This window comes from Protopterus annectens, chromosome 11.part0 (genome assembly GCF_019279795.1).
Source record: "Protopterus annectens isolate FY-2018-M chromosome 11.part0, PAN1.0, whole genome shotgun sequence".
Lineage (NCBI taxonomy): Eukaryota > Metazoa > Chordata > Ceratodontiformes > Protopteridae > Protopterus > Protopterus annectens.
The window spans coordinates 864078269-864102159 of record NC_056745.1 but is presented as its reverse complement, the minus strand read 5'-3'; the positions used below and the strand labels follow the sequence as shown (position 1 = coordinate 864102159).

The 23891-nt window shown below is 40.1% G+C and overlaps 1 protein-coding gene across 5 annotated transcripts in view; it reads right to left on the bottom strand.

The window, feature by feature from the left end:
- Nucleotides 1–328: 328 nt before the first annotated feature.
- The window catches only part of SLC16A7 (solute carrier family 16 member 7), a 1124843-nt gene continuing 1101280 nt past the window's right edge, over nucleotides 329–23891 (bottom strand). For all 5 annotated transcript variants that reach the window (XM_044088276.1, XM_044088278.1, XM_044088279.1 and 2 more), the window contains one exon: nucleotides 329–1533. In XM_044088276.1, the coding sequence (XP_043944211.1) occupies nucleotides 1268–1533 (266 nt within the window). In that variant the 3' untranslated portion in view covers nucleotides 329–1267. The remainder of the gene's footprint in view (nucleotides 1534–23891) is intronic.

Below are 23891 nucleotides of genomic sequence, written 5' to 3'. Positions count from 1 at the left end.
TGTAAAAACTTAAATTACAAATGTTTTTCACAAAGGGCAAGCTGACAGGAGCTTTGCAAGGGGACAGAAGGTGATCTTTGCCTCCACACATTTCTTATTTATATGTACTAACTCTGAGACCACATACATTCTGGTAATGGTAAATATTCTTTCTCCAAGTCAATGTGACCATACTATTTCCTAATAGACTGAATTCTTGATCTAGGATTTTATGTTTCCAGCCAAATAAAATCCCACCTTTTGATTCATGATCACACAAACACGACCCACATGCATTCACTGTTATATATAAAACTTTTCCTTTCATGACTGACTGCCATGAATCATCTTAAAATACATGTTTTGAATTATTTATTTCCAGTGTTCAGTTTTCAGTTACAGTGTAACCTAAAAACACTGCACAATTTAAAAATGGCAAGTTTCAGTATTTTACCATGCCTTCAATCAAGTAGCCTTTAGGAAAAGTACAGTGCATTGCTATATTTCAATTTATAGTGCATACATCTTAATTCTAAATGCTTTTCTAGCATCATATAACACTTGTTAATATGTAGTTTAAAAGTGCAGCCTGCATGACATTTCGTTACTGACTGATACTTATGTACTTCTATTTTAATTACAAAAGAAAACTGCAAGAAAACAAATCTTTCTTCAGTCAACAATATTTCATATTTCTATGCCCATTTCTTAATCTCCTTGCAACCAACTCTGGGAAGTGAAATATTTCAAATATTATATTAGCACATGGAAAGGCTTTATCTAGCTGCAGCTTTCATCTAGTATTGAAACACTGAGGCAAAGCTGTCAGTGCCTGGTTTGCACCTGTTTCCTTAGAGTGAACTCCATGCTGATTGAACTTTGAGAACAGCAAGTGTTCCTCTTTTATCCCCAAGTTTGAACCAATTTGTATATGCAGAGGTGTGAGACATTGTGTATTCTTCTTCATTTTTGATCAGTGCTGAAGTTAACAGACCTGTTCCAATGAGTTTGGGAGCTGACAACTGCTGCTTTGATCCATTAACCATGAACTAAATGAAAACTAGATTAGATTAGTATCAGCAGTATCATGTTTTTAAAAATGCCCTCAGTATTACATAAAGTATGTCAACAGAACACGAAAAAGAATAGTATTTGATATCACAAAATCACTATACTGAGAATGTAGCTCAATACAGTATCTCACAGAAGGAATTATGTGGACAGATGATAGAAACATACTTCATGGGCATAATTTTTAGATGAAAAGAATTAAATTAGACTGTCCATATTAAATATCTGTTTCTCTTTCTGACTGATCTTCTGTTACATTATTTGTAACAGCAAGTTTTGCAGCTTCATTGTTTGACAAGGGTTCAGATTCCTTTGAATCACTCATTGCTGATTTTGTTTCCGCATCTTCTGCCTTCTTCTCCTTTTCCAACAGTCTGTAATTGATGGCATTCCCAATGAAAAGCCATATACTTGCGACTATAACAATAGCACCACATACAAGGTACATATACCTGTAGTCACCAGTTACATCTACCAGCCACCCTGCAAAGAAAAAAAAAATCAGTCACAGGTAAAGACAGCTAACATCTCGTCAGAAAAAGCAGCATATTTGCAAGTCTTTTCTGTATAAAGAAACTGACACAGAGAAACACTATGTTGGTACAGCTGTACTAAATACTGACCAGTGCAGAAAGCAGAAGCACATATTTGTACAGATAATACCTACAACAGTAACATTATTTTACTTCATATTTAGAAAAAAAAATAACTGAAACCATATATTAAATAATTACCACCATACAGAGTCACAAGCATGTGTTGGGAGATTTCTCTGTTGTACAATGACATTTTGAAGCACAAATCCATAATCATTTATAATGTTATCATTTATAATGTTCTAATATTTGCAGATATTGAAAACATTATCACTCTTGATGTCATTGTCTTTTGCACTAACAGCCTGAAATTTGTTTGTCACTCACTTTTCTTACTTGTTACCCACCATGTCACACATCTTGATGAGGAAAGATAAACATATATGATGGCAACAATGCTATCCTGGGAGTACTTCAAAACTTTTGATACAATTCTCCACTCAGGCATAGTAGAAAAGCTAAATAAACTGGAAATATACCCCTATGCCACCTGCTGGACTGCCAACTAGCTCACAGATAAGATGCACCTCTACAAAGAGGTCAGTCACCACTAGAGTCCTCCAGTGTTCCGTGTTGGCATCTCTTCTGTTTGGCATCTACTTCTCTGAAGTAAAAGACAATACCAGAGGGCTTTGGCTAATGAAGTTTGAAGATGACTGCAAGCTAGGAGTAGTTACTGATTCCCTAAATGAGTTGGCCATCCAATGGGAATGCTTATCCAAAATAAATAGCTTGTGTCATAATCATGAATTGAAACTACTGTAAATGCCAAAAAATGTATTATTATATCCTTTGGGAAGCCATTTACCTCAGGGAACTACCACATTGACAATATGGCCCTCAAATTTGACCCAGTTATTCAGGATATGGGAACTTATGCGGACAGTGACCTAACTACCAACTAACATATGTCCATTATCATAAGAAAGCCCTTCCATTTTGTACACCTTATAAACAAATGGATTGTGCCTGGATCTACAGATGTCATTGTTCCCCTTTACTCAGTCCTCATTAGGCCAGTCATTGAGTATAATGCCCCCTTTGGCACGTATCTGTCCAGACACATGCATAAATTAAAATGCCTACAGAAATACCATACTGAAAGAATACAAGGCCTAAACAATATGCCCTACATGAACCAAATCAAAGCCCTGACACTATACTCAGTATCCTACAGACTGTTAACAGTTGACCTATTTTCTGGCATACAAGGCATCCAATGACTGCACATCAGTAAGTCAAATGGTATCAAAAATACTCAGCCTAGGAATCTAAACTTCTTCTACAGCATCAACAGAATTGTTTGGATGGACAAGTATGTCTTACAGAAGATACTGATGCTCTGGAACAGACTACTCATCCATGAAAAACAAAGTTCATCACTATCCAAATTCAAACATAACTTGGATCTATGAATAGGAAACAGAAATTATATCCCAGGACTGTTCCCAGTATACTATTGGACAGAGGCAGCTCCTAAATGCTTTATCACATGCATGGATCCTATCAATTATTTATGACATGATCCCAGTTATTCTCATTAGGGTTAATATATAATTATCAACCATCTGACGGGTAAGGCCAATCTAACTACAAATGCAGTAGGTTAATTCAAGCAACAAAATGGAACCTGGCAAAGCTTAAAATGGCCTGCAAGGGTAACTATCCTAGCATAGCCGGCCTTTGGCATAGGCCAACTAGGTAGCCGCCTAGGGGACCGCTCTAGCAGGGGCACTTTTCCAGTAATCTGGATGGTGTAGATAGACCAGGATGAGGGCACAGAGTGGTGTTGGGGGTGTGTGCTGTGGAGAACTTTTGCTTAGGGCACCAGTTGACCAAAGGCCAGCCCTGTATCCTAGTACTTACCTATGAACCTGAAAGTGATGAATATATGATTATGTAGTTCTTGCTTTTCTTGCAATTACCAAATCATGTATAATATGTGCAATATGTGTTTAAAAGACACTACCACAAGGATCTAGCTGTAGTTTGAAACTGATAAAGATGATGATGATAAATGCTAGTTAAGAAAGACACTGAACATAGCTGAGTTATTATTTTGCTGTCCTGGGATTCATCATGTCTTCAGTAATGCAGAAATAAATGTCAACAAAAATGTTCTACAGGCCTCATTGTGTTGAACTTGCTTTTGCTGATATTTTGGTTGTTTTAACATCTAGCTTTGAATCTGGCATGGTTCTCAGATTGTGTTTTCTCTGAAAGCATGTTTTTCATCAGTGTATTACTATGAAATACTTGCAATCTCAAACACAAACATTAATTTTACGGGTCTATATTAGAACATCAAAGTTTCAAAACTTCGAATGTTCTAATATTGACCCCTATTCAGCGAAAGCTGAAAACATTGAACATACAGAACAGCAAATTTTTTCCTAGGGAAAAAATTTGCTGTTCCATAACACATACACACAACACAAGCACACCAAACAAACAGCAATCCACACACACATACACCTAAAATCTTACACCTAACCCTACACTAAACTATACATATACCACTAACTATCCACTTACCTTAACCCAAACCCTAACTGCGTCACTATCGCACATTCACCTCACCCGCGCCCTAACCCTAACTCACCTACCCCGCCCTAACCATCACATCCACACAATCGCACAATTACCTAACCCGCACCCTAACCCTAACTCATCTAACCCGTCCTAACCCTCACATCCACACAATCGCACACATACCTAACCCACGCCCTAACCCTAACTCACCTACCCCACCCTAACCCTCATGTCCACACAATCGCACACATACCTAACCCGCACCCTAACCCTAACTAACCTAATCCGCACTCAATTGCTCACTTACATGAACCCGACCCATAACTTAACACCACAGCTCTGAAAATACAGAAGCAACAAAAATGGACAACCAAATTCTTTCCCTAGGAAAAAAAAATGGTTTTCTGTTGCTTCGATATTTTCAGCTTTCGCTGAATAGGGGTCGATATTAGAACATTCGAAGTTTTGAAACTTTGATGTTCTAATATAGACTCAATTTTAAAACATTTTCATAATTAATTTAATGAATGAGGTTTGGGCTGAAATGAACCTTTGTAGTTCAGCTAAACACTAATTTGATGTGGGCTTAAAAATGTTTCATTTCATTACCTTGAAATTTTAGTAACTTATAAATATGTGCATTTTATGGTTATGTGCATATGTGTGTGTCTTGCATTAACAGACTCAGGACTGAAAAGGAAACAGATATTGGTTGTCCATGACAGGAATGTAGAGTGTGCTCATCAGGAAAAGAAAACACATAAATTAGCAAGTTTTGTTTCTTCTGATTCAGTAAACAAAAATCCTTTTCTTGTAAGATAAGCAACTAATACTGCATTAAGAAAGCACACCAATAAGAATATGATATGCTAGTTATAGTGCAATACTATTGTTAATCATGTTTCTTTTCACATTATTTTTAGTTCTGCAGACAACACTGCTACCTTGTGTTGGGCTGGTAGACTTTGCTGTAAGACCTGCAGCCTCATTCTTGCTACAGCTACACAGTTGTCATCACTGATAATAAGGATGCAGATGCTCTGTGACACACAGCTGTAGCACACAGTAAGTGTGTTGTTTATTCCAGTGGGCATGTCCTAAAACCATTGAGCCCAATGGTACTGGCACTGCATCCAGAAGTACTATCCATAAAAATTTTACACCCTGAAATAACAAAGTAACACAACGTTTATCTATTCTGAATAGAACTGTACTGTACTGTATCATGTGCAAACATTGCTTCATTACCTCTGCATGCATGTCATTGAGATGTCAGTGCCTGTGGTATGAGAACAGCTGTGTGAAGGACTACTCATAACCAGGAAGTCATTTTGTTAAGCATTGCCGGTAATGGTTTAACACGTGCCTTCTTTATAGCACATCTATAAGTACAAACACATTCACTTTCAGGATAGGTGACTTGCAGCAAAAGGGCTCTAATAATAATAAATAATTAATATTATTGAGACAATGTATAACCTACAGTGCTGCAGGTCTTCATACTACAAACAACTTCCATCCAAGTGAACTTGGTCTGACTGAGGCAGTGACAACTGTGATTCCACCCACCAGTTCTGCTGAATTTGTACAGATGTGTGCTACTGAGAGCAACATGCACGACAACACCAGTGACCTACTGATGATAGATAAAAATAGGAGATTCAGTAAAAGGATGCATGGTGCCCTGTAGGAAGATAGATATTGGCCTTTATAAATGGAGTGTCATAACAATGGCAGACCAGAAAGTATCTCAGCAGTGCCCTGGCAACCACTTAAATTATTTGTGCCCACACTGCAGTCTGTAAAAGCATGAATGATATTATGAAAAACAGTGGCAACACTGGGCTGTGGGCTGTACAAATGCAGCATCCTTACCGAGATGGAGAAAACATAATTTGGGCAGTTCAGTGGCAACCTTCCGAAGGCTTTAAGCTCCCTAGCTCATTCATAGCATGTGAAAGAAGATAAGAGACCAAAAGATTCACTTCACAGCTTCAGTACAAATTCTGGTTTGCATGCTACTTGCAGAGATTAGATGGTTTCTTCCGTAGTCACCACTGCAAACGACTGTTTGCGGGTCTCCACATCAGTGATAGACTGATGTAATGTGAAGAAGACTGACTGATGTAATGTGAAGAAGACATTTGTGTGGCATGGCACGTCCAATGACCACAGGAATGCACTTTTGAATTCAGACATTTTTAAACGCATGCAGTGGTAGACTACAAACTGCTTATCAGTGCATTGCGGACAAAGATAAGAAGTTACAGGAATGCACACTGCATGGCTCAAAACAAATGTTAGAATTATTGTTCTATGTGGAGGAGAGAATTTGCCACATCACAGATGGCTTTCTAAAACTGGCACTTTCAGAGCTTTACTAAAGAGTACAATAGTATCTTAGGAATAATTTTCCATACCTTGTTCCCTTCCTACTGGTGTCCATTTGTTACTCTAAAATTGCAACCTAGTTACTCTCCTGACTATCTGTCAGTGATAGATTCCTGTCCCAGAGACTTCAAATACTCTGGAACAGACTACCTATCTGTATCAAACAAAGCTCATCATTAGCGCTCTTCAAGAAAAATCTTGATGATTGGATGGGAGATAGGAAATTCACCCCGAGGATCACCTCTGTGGCTCTACTCGAAAGGGGAAATAATTTTCTTGGGTGGCGAAAGCCAGGGTACCTTTTTGTCTAGGCTTGTATAGGCCCTAGGGCCGATAGCCTAGTACCTACCTATGAACCTATAAGTCACAGTGACCTACTAGTCTTTTGACTGCTGTTTAGTTTTTCAAATTTCATTCTGAGCTGATCCTGTTTTCTTTTAGCACTCTTTTACTGATATTTTCGACAATGTTATGTGCTCACTCTTGCTGATGTTATCTATTTTGTCTTTCTTTTAAATACTCTGCATCCTCTTCTGTTAGTTTTTAACATCAACACTGCTATTGCTGTTTACCAGTCTATTAAAATGTTTTACTAATCTCTGATGAAACCTAATTGCTTCTATGTTTGATCCTGCTCTGCTTTGCCTTGCTATGCTCAGTGTCACTTTGTTCTCCACTCTGCTCCTATTCCCATACACTCTGACATCACATCCTTTACACTGCATTACACCTCACATCCCAAATGTTGTCACATAATACCCCTCATTCCTTCAGCAATTTAACGCCCACTCCCTGTCTCTCCTCCAAACTTAAGAAACACATCATCTGCTCTATTTATCATTACATATGGTTCATAGGTTAGTAATAGGCTAACTGCCCTTACAAGCCTAGCCAATTATCCCTTGTGAGGCTCAAACCCTGCACCTTGGGTTTGTAAGTCAAACACCTTAAGCATTAGGCCACCCTCCTAACCCAATGATATGCCTATCATTATCCATGTCCTTACTTGAATTCTTCTCCTTAGTACGTTTGATTCTCTTTAAAAATTGTTACTCCTGTCTTTATATTACTGCATTAATAAACTTACCTCACTATAAGCTAACACAAGATAGCAGTGGCCTTGTCACATATTTTTTGAGGGATGGGGGATTCATCATATTCCAGATTTACTCAAAAAGATACATTTGCCCAGGACTTTTCTCACTACTCTCAGTCTCTTCCACTCTCTGATAATCTGCTTAAAACTGATGCATTCCTATCAGGTGACTGTTTGCAAAAGCAGATTTTAACACCCCATCTCATCTTCATTGCTATTCCTTAGCTTCAACCCTTACTTAACTTCTATTTTAACTGAAGGCAATATTTTCTTCAAAACTACCTCTTATAAAATGATTTAACCTTCAGCCCAATAAAAAAGCTCTTCACTAAACTCTATTATTTCCTCATCAAACTACTACAGGCATGATATAGTCAACCGAATTCAGGCCCAACACTCATTGCACAACTTTCTCAGACTACAAGTAGTCAGCAATCACCCAAACAATGAAATCCCCATGGTAACACCACTAACCCTTACAACAATGACAAAACATTCCTCAAAAATAAAATTGACCTGCTTCACCATTAGCAGCATAAACAACAAATGGTCAGTCCTTGAAGTCTTGCTTTATAATATAAAACCACACATTTGAGAATAATAGGAATTCTGGCTAAAGGACTATCCTTGTCCTTCTCAGTACATTGACTCTAGCAATACACATTTGTTAACAAAGTAGGGCAACTGGGCAACTGGACACACAGTCATTTTTCAGGGATGACCTGGAAGCAATGTCTGGTTAAGTGAGTTGCTCAAGGTCACATAGGAAGAATAAGGCTGAAAGAGAATCAAACCCTGTACCACAAGAACTATAGCTTATAGCTTTATCCCTCTCCACCAACTACCTAGACAATAGGCAGGCTCCCAAACAAGGTGGCAGAGTAGCGATGCTTATTAATAAGACTCTATCAGTTACCATCCAAAAGGTAAGCACTGCATCGAATGAAGCATACAAAAATCATATCGATACATCATGCAGCTGGTGGTCATTCCACCATTTCTGCATAGTTTACATTGCCTACCTAGACTCAGTAACCATATTACAACAACTGGCTAACACAAAACACGACGGTAATAGTCAAATTCAGTATTAATACTGGCATTGCTCTTAGTTACGCTCTTAATAAAATACTTTTGTTTCACGGTTTTAAATAACTAATGAAAGACCTACAAGACTCAACTGACTGACAGACAATAACTCTATTCTCGACCTCAACATAATGAATTAAATCACTGCCTACTTCTTGCTACTTGCTCTTTTAAATCAGTAAAAAACTATCTTGTACAATTGTCTACCAACTATTCTCAAAAACTAAACATCAGCTACTAAATGAGTACCTTCTAAACATTGATTGACCCACTATTTACAACTGCACAGTTCCAAACAAAGCTTTTGCCCACATCTTGGAGACTTGAGACAAATTCAAAACATCTTCCCAATTGTAAAAAGGTGGTAAAGCAGACAGAAAATAAAACAAAACAACTACTTAAGTCCAGGGATTCATCCTGAAATTAATGGAAACAGCAACTCTAAAACAACAAAATACATGAAAGATATAACCACCTCAGAAAAAGGGCCAGAGTTGCTACCATTGTAGCAAAGCCCTCATTTATAGACACAAACTGCAATAGCCTCCAGCTCAAAACACTTCCGGAAAGAGTTAAAATCTTTAACAGGCAGCTTCACCAATTCAGCTTCACCAATTCCACTCAATCAGTCACTAAGGCAAAAGAAGCCTTAATTTTCTTAAAGACTACAGCAGCTTCTCAATTGGCACTATTAAGAACCTCATCAAACACTAAGTACATGTTCAGATCCACCCAACTGACACTAGAACACAAGGCTCCCAAATATAATCTTTCCAACTATACACCTTAGCAGCTACAGCCCAATATTTTACTTGAGTCATCTCACTGCTAAAGAAGTCAGAATAGATCTTCTCAACAAAAATGAAAAAGCTAGCTCTAAACTCTCAAATTACACCTCACATTGATGAAAATGGCAACTACTTTCATTGCAGCACGTCTCACACATATATTCAACCTCTCATTAACCACTTCTGTTTCCCCAAGTCTTTAAGCATTCTTCCCCAAAAAAGTAAACCCTAAGAAACACAAAGATTACACACCTATAACAAACCTGGACTTCTTTATCACAAGCAACACAGTATCAGAAATTCAGTACCATGACAGAATTATAGACCGCCACTGACACCATTTATAACAATATGAATGAGTCACAAATAACAGAGGTTGGTTCATTGATATGACAAGCCCATCTGAAACAGTAAATCATAACCTGCTCCTTTACAAACTTATCAAATTCATTTTTCTCCCAAACAGAGTAAGATTGTTTCAGTTTATCTCCCAAGCAGAACATTCCAAGTACACCTTGAAACCTGCCTTTCCACTGAAGACACTAGTAATACAGGAGTCCCATAACTTTCCAGGATTATCAAACTGAAATAAATAAATAAAAATTAGACCCTGTATTCACAGAGCATCAACAGGAGGTATCACAAAATGCACTTTACTTTACAACACAAATTCTGAAGGAACTGATTCAGCTTGTTTGGTTACATATTCAATGGAAAATTCTAAATTAAGTCAAGAAGGGGAAGTTCTGCAGTTTGATTACTGATGGAATATCTTGCATCTCTTATTGTGAGCAAGTGACGCTGGCAATACTGTATGTACAGAGAATAGAATGTGATGTTCAAATAAAGGTAAACCAACTATAGTTGTCAATAAATACATCACAAAAGCCTTTACCTCAGTATCTCACCATAACCTAATAAATAAACTGTCACAGTGTTAAAGATATACAATTATGCTGGTTTCAAGGTTATCTTATATAATTGCTCCTACACAGTTAAGATGAGATAAGAGCTCTCCTGTCCTATGACCATTTTACCCCATTTTCAGTGTTTGCTGTGATTGTGTTACTCCACACTCATAAATGACTTCTTATTCTGCCTCCCTGCATTCCCTTTTTTGCTCTACACAGATGTCCTTGCAGTTTAGTCTTTTGATTGGTCAACCAGCACCACCAGCCTAATTTCGGAGCAACACATTATAAAATATGAATATAATTCAACAGACTGAGCTCTGTCTGATCTTTAAAAACACTAAATCAGTGGTTGTCAGCAAACATAGTAAGCAAGGTAATTTTCCCTAACAATAAAAATCTGGAAGTTAATCTTCCCTTCAAGGCAGTACTTTATAAACTGTCATCAATATTGACAAGTTTCTTTCAAATATCAGCACTCTCTTGAAGGCATGCTATAAAATCTCAAAACTTCTAATTAAAGAAGCCATATTTGCTTTCAGAAACGGTAAGTAATTCATGGCTGCAAGTGCATCTGAACCTCCAATCTACCTGCAGTAGAATGCAAGAAGCAATGAATAAGGTCAGCAAGCTTGTGCTGAATTCTCCAAAGGAGGAAAGTGCTGCACTAATCTAAGCACAGCCAACCAACTCCTTCTTGTATAAAGAACAATTTCCTTTGTGGCCGTTAAATTTACAAACTCCTAAATTTAAAGCACTGACACCCATCATATTCTTCATTAAAGCCCAATTTATTCTCACTTTCACTGTGATCATCCTCTGTGCTTTGTTAGTAACACAAAACTGTTCTGACAGATCTGGCAGAGCCATTTCTATCTTTGCTATCAAAAATATGGACCTTCCTTTCACCATCTGGCAGAAGCATGCCTACTTTTATGTTATTTAAAGCAGGATAAAGGGGCCAATGTCCTCTGATTTCCTTATGCAGCTGCCTTCAACCTGCCTATTCTCAATGGTAATAGGTGACCTTCCTAATTTAAGGCAAAAAGTGCATCAGCCTGTTCCAGAGTGCAGATGGTCATTGGTGGTGCACAATTAGTCTATAATAGTCACCATTTAGTAGCTTGCTTTATTGGTGTCATTGTATTTACACTTACTTTATGACAGGTGTTTGCTATTGCTTCTGTTTAACCAAAATATTCAGTGGTGCTAATGTATTTATGCCCTACTTTTGCATGTACTATAGCCATCAAGTCAGCCTAATTATATTAAATTCATATATACATCTCTCTCTCTTTCTGTCTGTATAGCTAGATAGACATTTTTATGTGGGTCTACCTAAATTGATTTCCTTTCCTCACTGCCTCACTGTAGTGCAGTTTCAGACTTGGAACAAGTTGCAGGGGATGAATGGGGGCTTGCTTCCCTGCAAAAACATCAGTTCAGTTTCTGTCATTATTTTGTCTTTAAATACTTTTTGTTAGATATTTTTCATAGGTTGGTACTAGGCTATTGGCCCTAGGGCTTATACAAGCCTAGCCATAACAATTCCCTGGATATTTCTTCCCACAATATTTACTTCCCTAGACCCCTGTCTAGTTTCCCATCTCCCATCATGAAAATTTTATTACAATTAGATCAATTTATGTGCATATATGTGTGTGTGTATATATATATATATATATAGAGAGAGAGAGAGAGAGAGAGAGAGGTTTGCTATTTGATAACCAGGTTGATACAGTGATCTACAGACATTTTTCAGGTATAGCTTTGGCTATGAGGCATCAAATGCTTTTAAAAGCCAATCACAACTGTAACTGCAAACAATAACACAATTATAAATGAAACAAAAAAAAATTATGTGTTCTCCATTCTGTACTGGTCAAATGATAAAGTAATGTGTTATTTATCCATCTTAATACAGCATAAACAACATATAAAACATTTTTCCAGCCATATGAAACAGTGATGCTCATTAATTATTTACAATTTCTGGTATCTAAAATTGTTGCAATTATTCATCCTGATTTGCTGAAACACTCACACAAATTGCTTCCAAAAATTATTTGTTACATGCTTAGTTAATGTTTGAAGACTGGCAATGCTTCTGAAGGATTCAAAAAGGAAATTCCAGTCAACAGAGACAATTTTGTTCAAGGATTTTTTATGCAATGAATGCAATAAATTGTAGCTTGAAAATTGCTGGGCTTGGAGAATTTCTGGTGAGTATGGGCTACTTCTTATTTGAACATTATTTTTAATGTGGAGGGCATTAGAGGTCATGAATTCATTTGAGTGTGAGTTTACTTAATAGGAAGTTTGCTCAGGCAATTGACTCATTAATTTTCGCATTACCAAGGTTGAGGACTAACCAAGAGAGGCTATCATGTAGAAGCCTTTATATAGGCAGCCATCTGGGGAAGTTCAAAAATGTTTCATTTCCATATCCCATTGCATCCACTCAGCAAGAGTCAGTGGGGCAGTGAAATGGTCATCAGTGCTGCTCTGACGCTCACTCCTGCAAGGCAACCCCTCACTGGGTGGTTGTTTATGGTTGTTTCTACAGTCTCCTTCAGGCAAATCAACTCATTCACACTTGCCGATAAATGAACATCCTCTTCCCTCCCCTGGGATAGACAAACATATCCTTCTTGCCTATGTCATCAAGTGCCCGAGTTGTTATTTGAACTTGTGTCATCTGGACAACTATCAGAACTTTATCCATCTATGCCACTAGTACAGACACTCTCAAACTTCTGGCATGTTCCTCTATGTTCAGTTTCACTATTTTGTTAGACTGCAATAAGTGAGAAAGGGGAAGTATTTGCGTTTAATTAAAGGTTTTCTCACAGGGATTTCTTGTTCCAGCATCCCAGTGTATCCTTTCACAGTTTCTGTACCATATGTTATTATCATCTCACTCCTATCTGCTGACCTCACCAAATCCAGGTATTGTGAAAGTTTAAAAACATGAGGAGAGGAAATCTAAGATGATTTTTCCTCTTAGTTTACCACAAACATTTTAGTATCAAGCAGGAATGGAAATCAAAGCAGAAATAGACAAAAATCAGTCAGCAACTAAATGTGCCAAAAAGCAAACGAAATAATATAAGAAGAAGCATCAGATCAGAAGGAAAAAATGGAAAAGGAATAAATATTATGGAAAGTACATAGATCTCTTGGACAACCTCATGTCAATCAGAATTTAACACTGGGAAATTAAGAAGAGGTGAATTAAAACAAAAAGATGAAAGGTTAATAATGGTGGCCCAGGATAGCGGTTGGTTTACAAAGTCCACTGAACATGTAGGACAAACAGACAAATGCATGTTCTGCAAAAAACAGAACTGGAAACTGTTGCACATTTTGTTGCTGGGTGTGACACACTCATGGCAGAGGGCCTTTATACTGAAAGGCACAATAGTGTGGCAAGACTATTACACTGGGGATTGTGCAAACACTACCCCCCAGATTTATGTAGAAATAGTGTAAGTCCTACATGGAGTGTACTGTGGTCATGTCTGCAGCTCCCGCTCAGCAGCTGAGAGAGAACTGTGTAACACAGTTACAGAATCAGTGTAGGGGGTGTGTTAGTGTCTGCAGATGAGTAATACACCCCCTGCACTGTTGAAGTGCTGGATGGCACTTAAATAATAAAGTGAATCATGTTTAAATATTTTTTTCTGTGTGTGTGTTTGCGTGGTTTGGTACTTAACAATAGACACTTGCCAGACATCTAAAAATAGAAACCGGATGCATTTAATTAGTTAGAAAAGGTCACGTTTAAGCATAGCTAAGTGGGTTTGCACAGCACGGTGTGGTGCTCAGCAGTGCTTAAACATAACTGAGAGCTATATAAAACTGTATAGCTCTAGTCAGTATGTCCTCGTTAGCTGAATAGTTAGTGCTATGGCTTTGTGTGCACTAGGTGCATGGTTCAAATATAGGCCATTCAGCTTTCTACATGTGATAGGAAAATGTTTTACATTTTTTTATCTGTACATTGACATTTGTCAACTGGGTTAGTCCAGCTGGACCAGAAGCCCATATTCAGTGAAGGCCCGAGGATAAAGGCCCCAGTTACACACAAGTGTCCAATACATCAAAGTTACACTCCAAGATAATGTAGTGAAATGCATATGTTTAGGAGATATGAAGTCAAATAGATACACATAGATACACTAGTAATAGGTGACTCTATAGTCAGACACACTGATGTCCCGCTGACCAGGCTGAACAAGGAGAAGGTGACTGTGAGCTGTCTATTGGGAGCTAGGATCTGCCGCATAACACACGCACTCAAGTCACTCCAAAGCATGTACAAATATGACTCCGTCATTGTCCATGCTGGTGTGAATGACCTGAGACGTACCTCCCTGGACTACATGAAAAGAGACATAGAGGAGCTCTCCGATTATGTAACCCAGGCTGGTATGACCCTAACCCTGAGCAGAATCTTGCCCTCACCAAGAATGATACCACAATACAAAGACAAGATGATCAGCTTTAACAATTGGCTCAAGTACTGGTGTCATTCTAAGGGGATCCAATGTCTGTCTGCCTGGGATGACATGTTGGACAAGCCACGCTGCTTCGCAAGGGATGGCTTACACCTGTCACCACTGGGCTTCCGGATATTGGCTAAGGCTCTTGCCACCCCCATAGTGCCTTTTTTAGGCAAGGCTCAAAAGACAAACCTACCTCCTTAGAAAACAATAACGGAAAAAAACTAAGGGTAATGCTGCTCAACGCCAGAAGTCTAAATCTCAAGATGCAGGCACTTGATGCACTCCTCAGCATGGAGAACATCGACGTCTGTGCAGTAACTGAAACCTGGTTCAAGGCTCCTGAGAGCACCCCAGCGTTACCAGGCTATACCTCGTATCATGCTTTTCGGCCCCAAAACCCGGGCCGAACTACAAAGGGAGGGGGAGTGTCCATATTCATCAAGGACACCCACACCTCCAGGTTAGTAGCAACACATGAAGCATCAGAGACCATACAGGTGCAACTAACCATAGGCAAAACTGCTATACAACTGGTAGCATGTTACAGACCACCCTCCCAATCTCAAGAACTCCACTCAGAATTCCTGAAGACACTGGAGGATATGAATGTATCACAAAATACCATCATACTGGGAGACTTCAACTACCCAAACATAAATTGGGTACATTATTCTAGCCCTAATACCCTAGCCCAAAGGTTCCTGGAATTCATAAATTCAAATGCACTGGAACAATTAGTCACCTCTCCCACTAGGGGAGATAATATACTAGACCTGATCATCACAAACATGGGGACAAAATGCTCCACACCGGAAGTATACCCCTCACTAGTGAGATCTGACCACAAACTAATCACCCTGGCTATACATATCCCACCTCCACCCCCAGCACAAAAGACCACAGTGAAAAAATTCTCAAAAGCAGACTTCACTCTTCTTAAGACTGAGATGGTATCCTTTAAGCCCACTGTGCCAGTGGATACCACATCCCACAATGCCGAATCCTTCACAAATGCTTTCTATGGACATCTCCAAGAATGCATGGATCATGCAATCCCAAACAAATCCAAGACCCTCTCCACCAAAGGTAAGCATCCTGTCTGGTGGACCTCAGCCATAAACAAATTGTATAACAAAAGAAGGAAGCTACTGCATGTCAGAGCAAAATCCCATGAAGGGAAGACATCTCTGATCAACATTAGCAAAAAACTATGCTCTCTCATAAAAACATCCAAGGCCAACTTTGAGAGAAAAATCGCTAAGGACACTAAAGATAACCACAAAGCCTTCTTCAGCTATGTTAGAAACCTGGGCAGAAACTCTCAGATATGCTCAGAGTTGGGTCACAACAATAAAAAATACACTGAACCCACAGATATTGCCAACATTCTGGCTGACAGGTTCAGTGCAAATTTCTCCTCCTTCACCCCCAAAAGAAGAAATACTTATCCCAGCTGAATGTAATCTCCCTGTCATCTCAGATGTCCAAGTGAGAACCGCCCTAAACAAAGCAAAAAAACACAGCATCAATGGGACCTGACGGTATCCCGGGTTGCGTGTTACGTGAACTCCAAGAGGAGCTAAACCCACACATAAAAATGCTATTTAACCTTAGCCTTACTCGGGATATGTACCTGAACACTGGCGTACAGCTACAGTGGTCCCACTCCACAAGGGGGGTGCCTCTACAGACCCTGGAAACTACCGCCCCATAAGCTTAACCAGCCTGGTCTGCAAAGCTATGGAAAGAATCATTATGGAACTCATAAACAGAGACATAGGGGACCTACAGACACTTGACCCCACCCAGTTTGGCTTTGTAAAGGGCAGATCCTGCCTTTTAAACCTGGTTGACTTTTTTGAAACAGTCACTAGAGCCATTGACGAGGGCAAAGCAGTCCATACAGCATACCTGGACTTGGCTAAGGCCTTCGACACAATACCCCATTCAGGCATCATAGATAAGCTCAACAGCTTAAATATAAACCCTTATGTCACTAGATGGGTTGCAATCTGGCTAAAGGACAGAACCCATAAAGTTAAAATCGCTGGAGCAATGTCAGACTCAAAGCCAGTCACAAGTGGTGTCCCACAGGGATCTGTCCTGGGACCCATCTTGTTCGGCATTTATTTCTCAGATGTTAAAGCAAACACGGGAGGGCTGTGGCTGACAAAGTTCGCAGATGACTGCAAAATAGGCGCCATAGTCGAAACACCAGCAGACACACACATCCTACAAAAAGGCCTCACAGAAACGGACAACTGGTGCCGGAGTCACGGCCTTAAACTAAATGCCAAAAAATGTATAGTCATCCCCTTTGGGAAAAACAAAGTACCCACAAATTATCACATAGACAACAACCCACTAAGTACTGAAAAAGTAATCAGAGACCTAGGGACCCAAGTCGACAGCAACCTCTCATTTGATACCCACGTTGCCAAAGTGGTTAGAAAAACATTCTACCTTGCACACCTCATCATGAAGGGATTCACATCCAGATCCAAGGATGTCATTGTACCCCTATATTCCTCCCTCATTAGACCCATGATTGAGTACAATGCCCCATTTGGTATGTACCTCACCCGGCATTTGCAACAGCTGGAGAGACCACAAAAGTACCTCACCAAGAGGATCAAGGGTCTCCAACATATGTCTTATTCTGCCAGACTAAAGAAACTTCAGCTCTATTCAGTATTATACCGCCTGCTCAGAGGTGATCTCTGCCTGACGTACAAGGCCATGTCCAATCAGGATCTGATGGACATGCTCCACCTCAAAAAATCCAAGTCCATCAGGACCACGAGAGCTAAAGACTTAAACCTCAGCACAAGTATGAATAGGACATGCTGGAGGGATAAATTCATAACCCAGAGGCTTCCCATTCTTTGGAACAAGATCCCAGTTCGTATTAGGCAGATCCCCTCACTGACTCTCTTCAAGAGAAATCTTGATGAGTGGATGGGAGATCATAAGTTTACCCCAGGGGTCACATCTGTGTCACTGCTAGACAGGGGCACAGTAAACTAATTCTATTATGTAAGGGGACCTTCATTGTGTCACTACTAGACACAGTATTCTTCATTTATTCTGTATATTTTTGTACCATTTCATGGGGTGGCAAATGCCACATCACTATGGCTAGGCTTACAAATGCCCCAGGGCAGATAGCCTAGTACTATACTATGAAACTATGAAACTAATAAAGTATCATTAATGAACAATTACTTTCAATAATTGTTTTTTTTATTTTTGAAAAACTTTGGTTTGCCCATAGCTAAGCTCTGCTAAGCATTGCTATACCAAGCCAAAGCAATGCTTAAACAGGGCCTGTTTTAGCAGTTCTTAGCAATGCACAGCTCTGCTTAGCTGGTTTGGGCACTGCTACAGCAATCCGAGTTTAAGCAGCCCTCAGCTCAGCTAAGCAGGTTTGCACACTGCTAAGCATTGCTAAGCATTGTCAGTTTAAGTACTGCTCAGCTAAGTTTAGTGGGTTTGCATGGTGCTAAACTTTGCTTAGCATTTTTAAAATGGTCCAATGGTGGCAAAGGGTGGGAAAACAGCCTTTTTTAAGTTGAACAGGCAGGAATGCAGACAGAACCTGTTGGAGTTTGATCATTGCAGGAGCTATTGCTACAGTTGGAGATGGTGCGTGCTTATGGGTGCAGCGCTGGGACATTTTGGTGTCCAGGGTCATGGTTGGGCTCCTTGTCAAAGACCATGGCAACCAGCTACTGTACGGCCAGTACCAGGGCTCTGAATACAAGTCAGAGGCATGGGACCATCCAGCACGTGATCTCACCTCTGCAACTGGCATCCCCTGCACTGGTGAGCAGGTGCGCCATCATTATCATGACCTGAAGCAAAGGAAGGGGGAGCACTTGGCCCAATGGATTCAAGAAGCTTGGGACCACAATGACCCAGATGTTTGTAAGTACAGGAACCATTGATTTACCAAATTCTAGTATGAAAATCTGATAGACAGGTATGCATAATGGTGTGTTCCCTGCCCCACAGCTGCAGAGGAGAGGGCTAGCAACCTGGAAGCCCATGCAGGGTGCCTGGCCAGAAAGCACCAAGAGTGTGGTGAGTACAGATATATCTTGCAATATATAGTAAACTAATTAAGAAACAGTACACTAGTAACTGCCATTAGGTATAGTCTGTTATGAGTGTACAGAAGTGAATGTGTACATAGACTTGGACTGATATAAGTGAATATTGCCAGGTACAGTTCAATATAGATGAAAGCATGAAACACGCTACTGTTACAGAAAGAAAGTTAATACAGCATTAATAATGTTTGGGAATAACGTGTATATTTTATTAATAATACATGTTCTGGTAATAAAGTACACCGGCATTGAAAATGTGAAGGGAATAAATAAACTGTATTCCTAATCTACAGGAAATACAGCATAACTGCAGTCAGAATTGTGAAGAAATAAAGGTAGTACTGCATAGATTGTGTAATAGCAGATGTCTTCCAATGCCTGCATTATTTAAAGTGTAGAACAATAGTAGAACAATAAAAATTGTCAGCTGTATACCAATCACTCATCTCACCCTCAATAAATCTGTCTTCTGCCAGTTGTGTACATTCTGGGCTGTTGTTGAAGAAATCAAATATCACAGGTTTTGAACCTAGAGTAGTACTGTCTAAAATATTATAGTGTGTTTCTCCCAGGATTGTCTTGTGTTAACCTTTGCATTTCAGCTATATGCATCCCTGAACGTATGTACGCTGATGCAGGGAAGTATGGAACTGTAATGGCTGTAGACTGCAAATATACCATCTGCAAATGTATATGGGTCAGGTAGGCAACCCAGCTCCCCAATATGGTCTGTACAGATCACACACATTCCCATCCACTAGGGGTCAGTTGTGCACACCTGCATTTCAAGTATTAATAGACAGTTCATCTACTATCTCTGTCATGCATAAATCTCATGCATATATGTTCAAATGTCACTGCAGTCTTGTGTGACACTCTACCTATATTACAAGGTCACACTTTGTCACCAGGTCAGCTTCAGGTACATATCACTCAAACAGCACATGACAGTGGCCCACTAGTTCAGTGTGATAAGCAACATATATGTTGTTCATTTTGCCACACACAGACCGGAGTTTGAATCCAGGGACAGGTACTAAGCTATATTTATAGTAACAGACAAGTAGCACTATTTATAGAAACAGTTATTTATTGTTAACAGATATTCTACCCTTAGGACTTAGAGGTAAATAAATATTGGTAGTAGCTGTATGAAGGGTATACTAATGTCTTTGTCCAGATGTAGTAGTGTGTAAACAGCATTTCTCAGCAAGGTGTTAAGACTCCATTAAAAAAACAACATGAAGTACAGTACTATTCCAAGTTAATAAGACAAATTAAATGGTCTATTGTTGGTACGTCTGTAAGCCTGGTGCATCTTTGAATGTCTGCTGATAGTTTAAATCCATGTCTGCCAATGCCAGCAGAATAAGTGTAAACTCACTGTACTGTGCATGATACCTGTCTCTCAAGTGTTTAACGCTGTCATGGATAGTGATCACTGCTGCCAAAAACCTTGGACACAGATATAAACCCAGCTGAAGTTTGCCAGTAGCACACTCACACAACATCAGTGTAGAGTACACCTTGGTAGTCATATATGTACCCCTGACAAGTACTAGTCCCCTGTAGTTATGTACCTGTAGGTGTTACTACTTGGCCAATACCATCCCATCTGGATAGCTTGAGAAGTATATGCATGCTACAAAAGCTAAAGGGCAGTTATAGACATAAATTAATGGCAGACCTGTAGAGTATTGAGCAGTACTGTTGTGAAAAATATAGCCTATATAGTTAATAATGGGATGTCTTTCTCTCCCCCCACCCCTTATCTGCATCACAAATTATTATTCTTATACTACGGGTATGGTTCCATTTTCACATATGTTGTTCTCAAAACCTGATGTTAAGCTTTGTGTTGTATTATTGGTTATATATTACAATGTTTGCATGCTAACATACCTTGTTGAAATACCAACGTTGTTGGCCTTTTGCCGTTACTGTTACTGGCATGCTGTTACAATAATGACTGTTATTTCATTTATGCCTGTGTTCTGTATGCTATGCAATTCTATTGTTCTGGGTTAATTAGAACACCTATGCATGCTGTTGTAACTAACACTGAAATGTTCTTTTCATGACTAATCAATACACTTTGACAAACTACAACACCATAGCACGATTCGGTAGGCTGGTTCCAGCGGATCTGCCTATCCCACCTCATCTGGCCATGGCACCAGGTCCAAGTAAATCTGGGACCCAACCTTTAGCTGCTCCTTCACTTGTCCTGCACCACCCACAGGCAGAACTAACTCAGGGGCCCATCCCTCCCTCTGGGCTCGTGCGCGAAGAGGATGTGGTCACCCAAAATCAATTCCCAGGGATGGTGCGCAGGTTTATCCAGCATGATTTGGATGACTGACTGCACCAGATCAAGGGCAGACTGGCACACCTGGAGGGGCAGGCTGGCCCTGGTTCCCAGTCCCCAGCACAGCCATCTTTGAGGCTGTGAGAAAGTAGTGCTGACTGCCAATGGGTGGGGACCACAGTCCTACTGTTGCCATCTGGGGGCACTTGGTCCTCCAATTCCCAAACACCCTCTCCATCCAAGGTGTTTACCTCCCTCATGTGTCATAGACCACCCCTGTCTGCTGTCTTGTCTTTCTGCAAATGCAACCTTTCCTATCCTACTTATCTCCCCAAATGTACCTACAACCCTTCCCCAACATTCCACTCTCTCCTTAAAAAAGGGAGGGCATCCATCCAACAAAAAAAATATATATCGCCAAATACATAGCACTCCATTTTGCCTCCATGTACACTGCCATCAATCAGTCATCCCAGCAATTAATCAACAAAGTTATGTCACCCACACCCCTCCCTGTGGGATGTCAGGCTCCAAATTCCAAATTGTCCACAACATGCACAACTGTTGCTGTACAAGAAATGAAAAGCTATGGTCCTTTCTTACACCAGTCCTGCACATCCCTACCTGCCTTTCATATTGCTTTTCCCTCTGTTTGTCCCCATTTCACCACTGTCATATCCCCTCTTTTTTTTTTTTTTTTTTGGAAAAAGAGCAGGTTTAAGCAGGACTATGCACCACTTAGCATCACAGCACATCATACAAACCTGCTTAAAACTGCTTTAATTGCCTTATCTGATTCTGACACTGTTACGCACATCAATAAAATAATCACCCCTACCAAGTCTCAAACACAGAACTCTCTAAGCTACAGTAGAGTGCATTAGCCACTACGAAAACTCAGCTCTGGAGAACAACTACTGGTGTTTCTATAAATATATCATGCATTACAGTGATGTTACATCAGCAAAAATATATACCCCTGCCAAGTATTGAACCCAGGACCATGTTAACTACAGCATAGTGCATTAACCCAATAGGCCAACTCAGCTCTGGAGAATATCTTGTGTTTCTATAACTATATCATGCTTTACACTGATGTCACATCAGCAGAAATACACACCCTTGACAAGTATTGGACCCAGCACCCCGTCAACTACAGCATAGTGCAGTATTCCACTAGTCCACTGAGCTGTGAAGAACAAGTAGTGTTTTTACAAAGATATCTTGATAGCCAGTGACACACTACTTCTACAGATAATGGGATAAATGACAGTGTACTTGGGCCTGTGATGTAGACACCGAACCAGTACGCAGCCAAATTCATGTTGATGGATGCACGTAAGGCCAACAATATCAAGTAGAGCTGACAACTGCACAGACTGTTGCAGAATGTCTACACTTGTGCCACCTACTTATGGCATGGTTGTCATAAACCTATTCTGTGTGCTGAACTACTGGCAAGTCAGTGCAGATTGAAGTTACAAAATCAGGACAGACAGGTCAGTGTCACACGTCATACCCATCCGAACACACACATTCATGCAAATCCTGTATAACACACTGTATGCATGCACATATGTCTTGCAACTACACCTTCCATAATAATAACTCATTACCTCTATCTGTTACATCCATAGCATGTGTGACATCTGGGCACCCACAGTCCTGACCCAAAGTCCAGTCTGTTGCACAGCAACTACATGCTTGTCAATACAACATAGAAATAACTGAGCCCTGCAATGTCCAGCTGAACTGGTTGCTGCTACCACAGACATTGCCACCCATAGTAGCCTGTCAAAGGCCTGGAGGGTGGGACACATGGCACAAATATGAATATGTGTCCTACATGTCACCTACCACTCTCTGGATGTCACTATTACTTAACATATTTACAAGAGGCACATGCCTTACCTGGACTGTTATGGGTACCCTCACCCTGTCCATGCTGTGACACAGGAGCTGACACTGCTCCCTCACTGACATATACAGCTTGCTGTCCTCCAATGTCTTCACAATCCCCAGTATGACTCCTGGTCAGAATGCAGCAGCTGTGGCCTGCTACACATGCAGCAGTATGTTCTGCTACCTGCTACAGACCTACCATACCTCCCAAACACCTAGAACAGGGCATCCACACAACACCCGTAAATAAAGGGTTGGGGGTGGAATGATCAGGTGACAGGGACATGTGTCACAGTCTCCATCTGCAAACATACACAGCTGATAGACCAGTGTCAACTGCAGCAGCATGCACATTCAGATAAAAATTATGTATGACACTTACATCTGCCTGTCTCCTTACTGATCCCAACACACACTGTTAAACAGAAAACTGCCACAGAATCAGAAAGTCTGTTAACAATGGCCAAAGATAGCATGCAAAACTGTGGACATGCCACATCAATCCAAACAGTGGACAGTCTTTCCATCTACACTCTGTGGTGCTGTATCTCTCACACCTTGAGAATGTCCTCTTCAGGGACGGGCCAGGAAAAGGGCCAAGGCCTTCA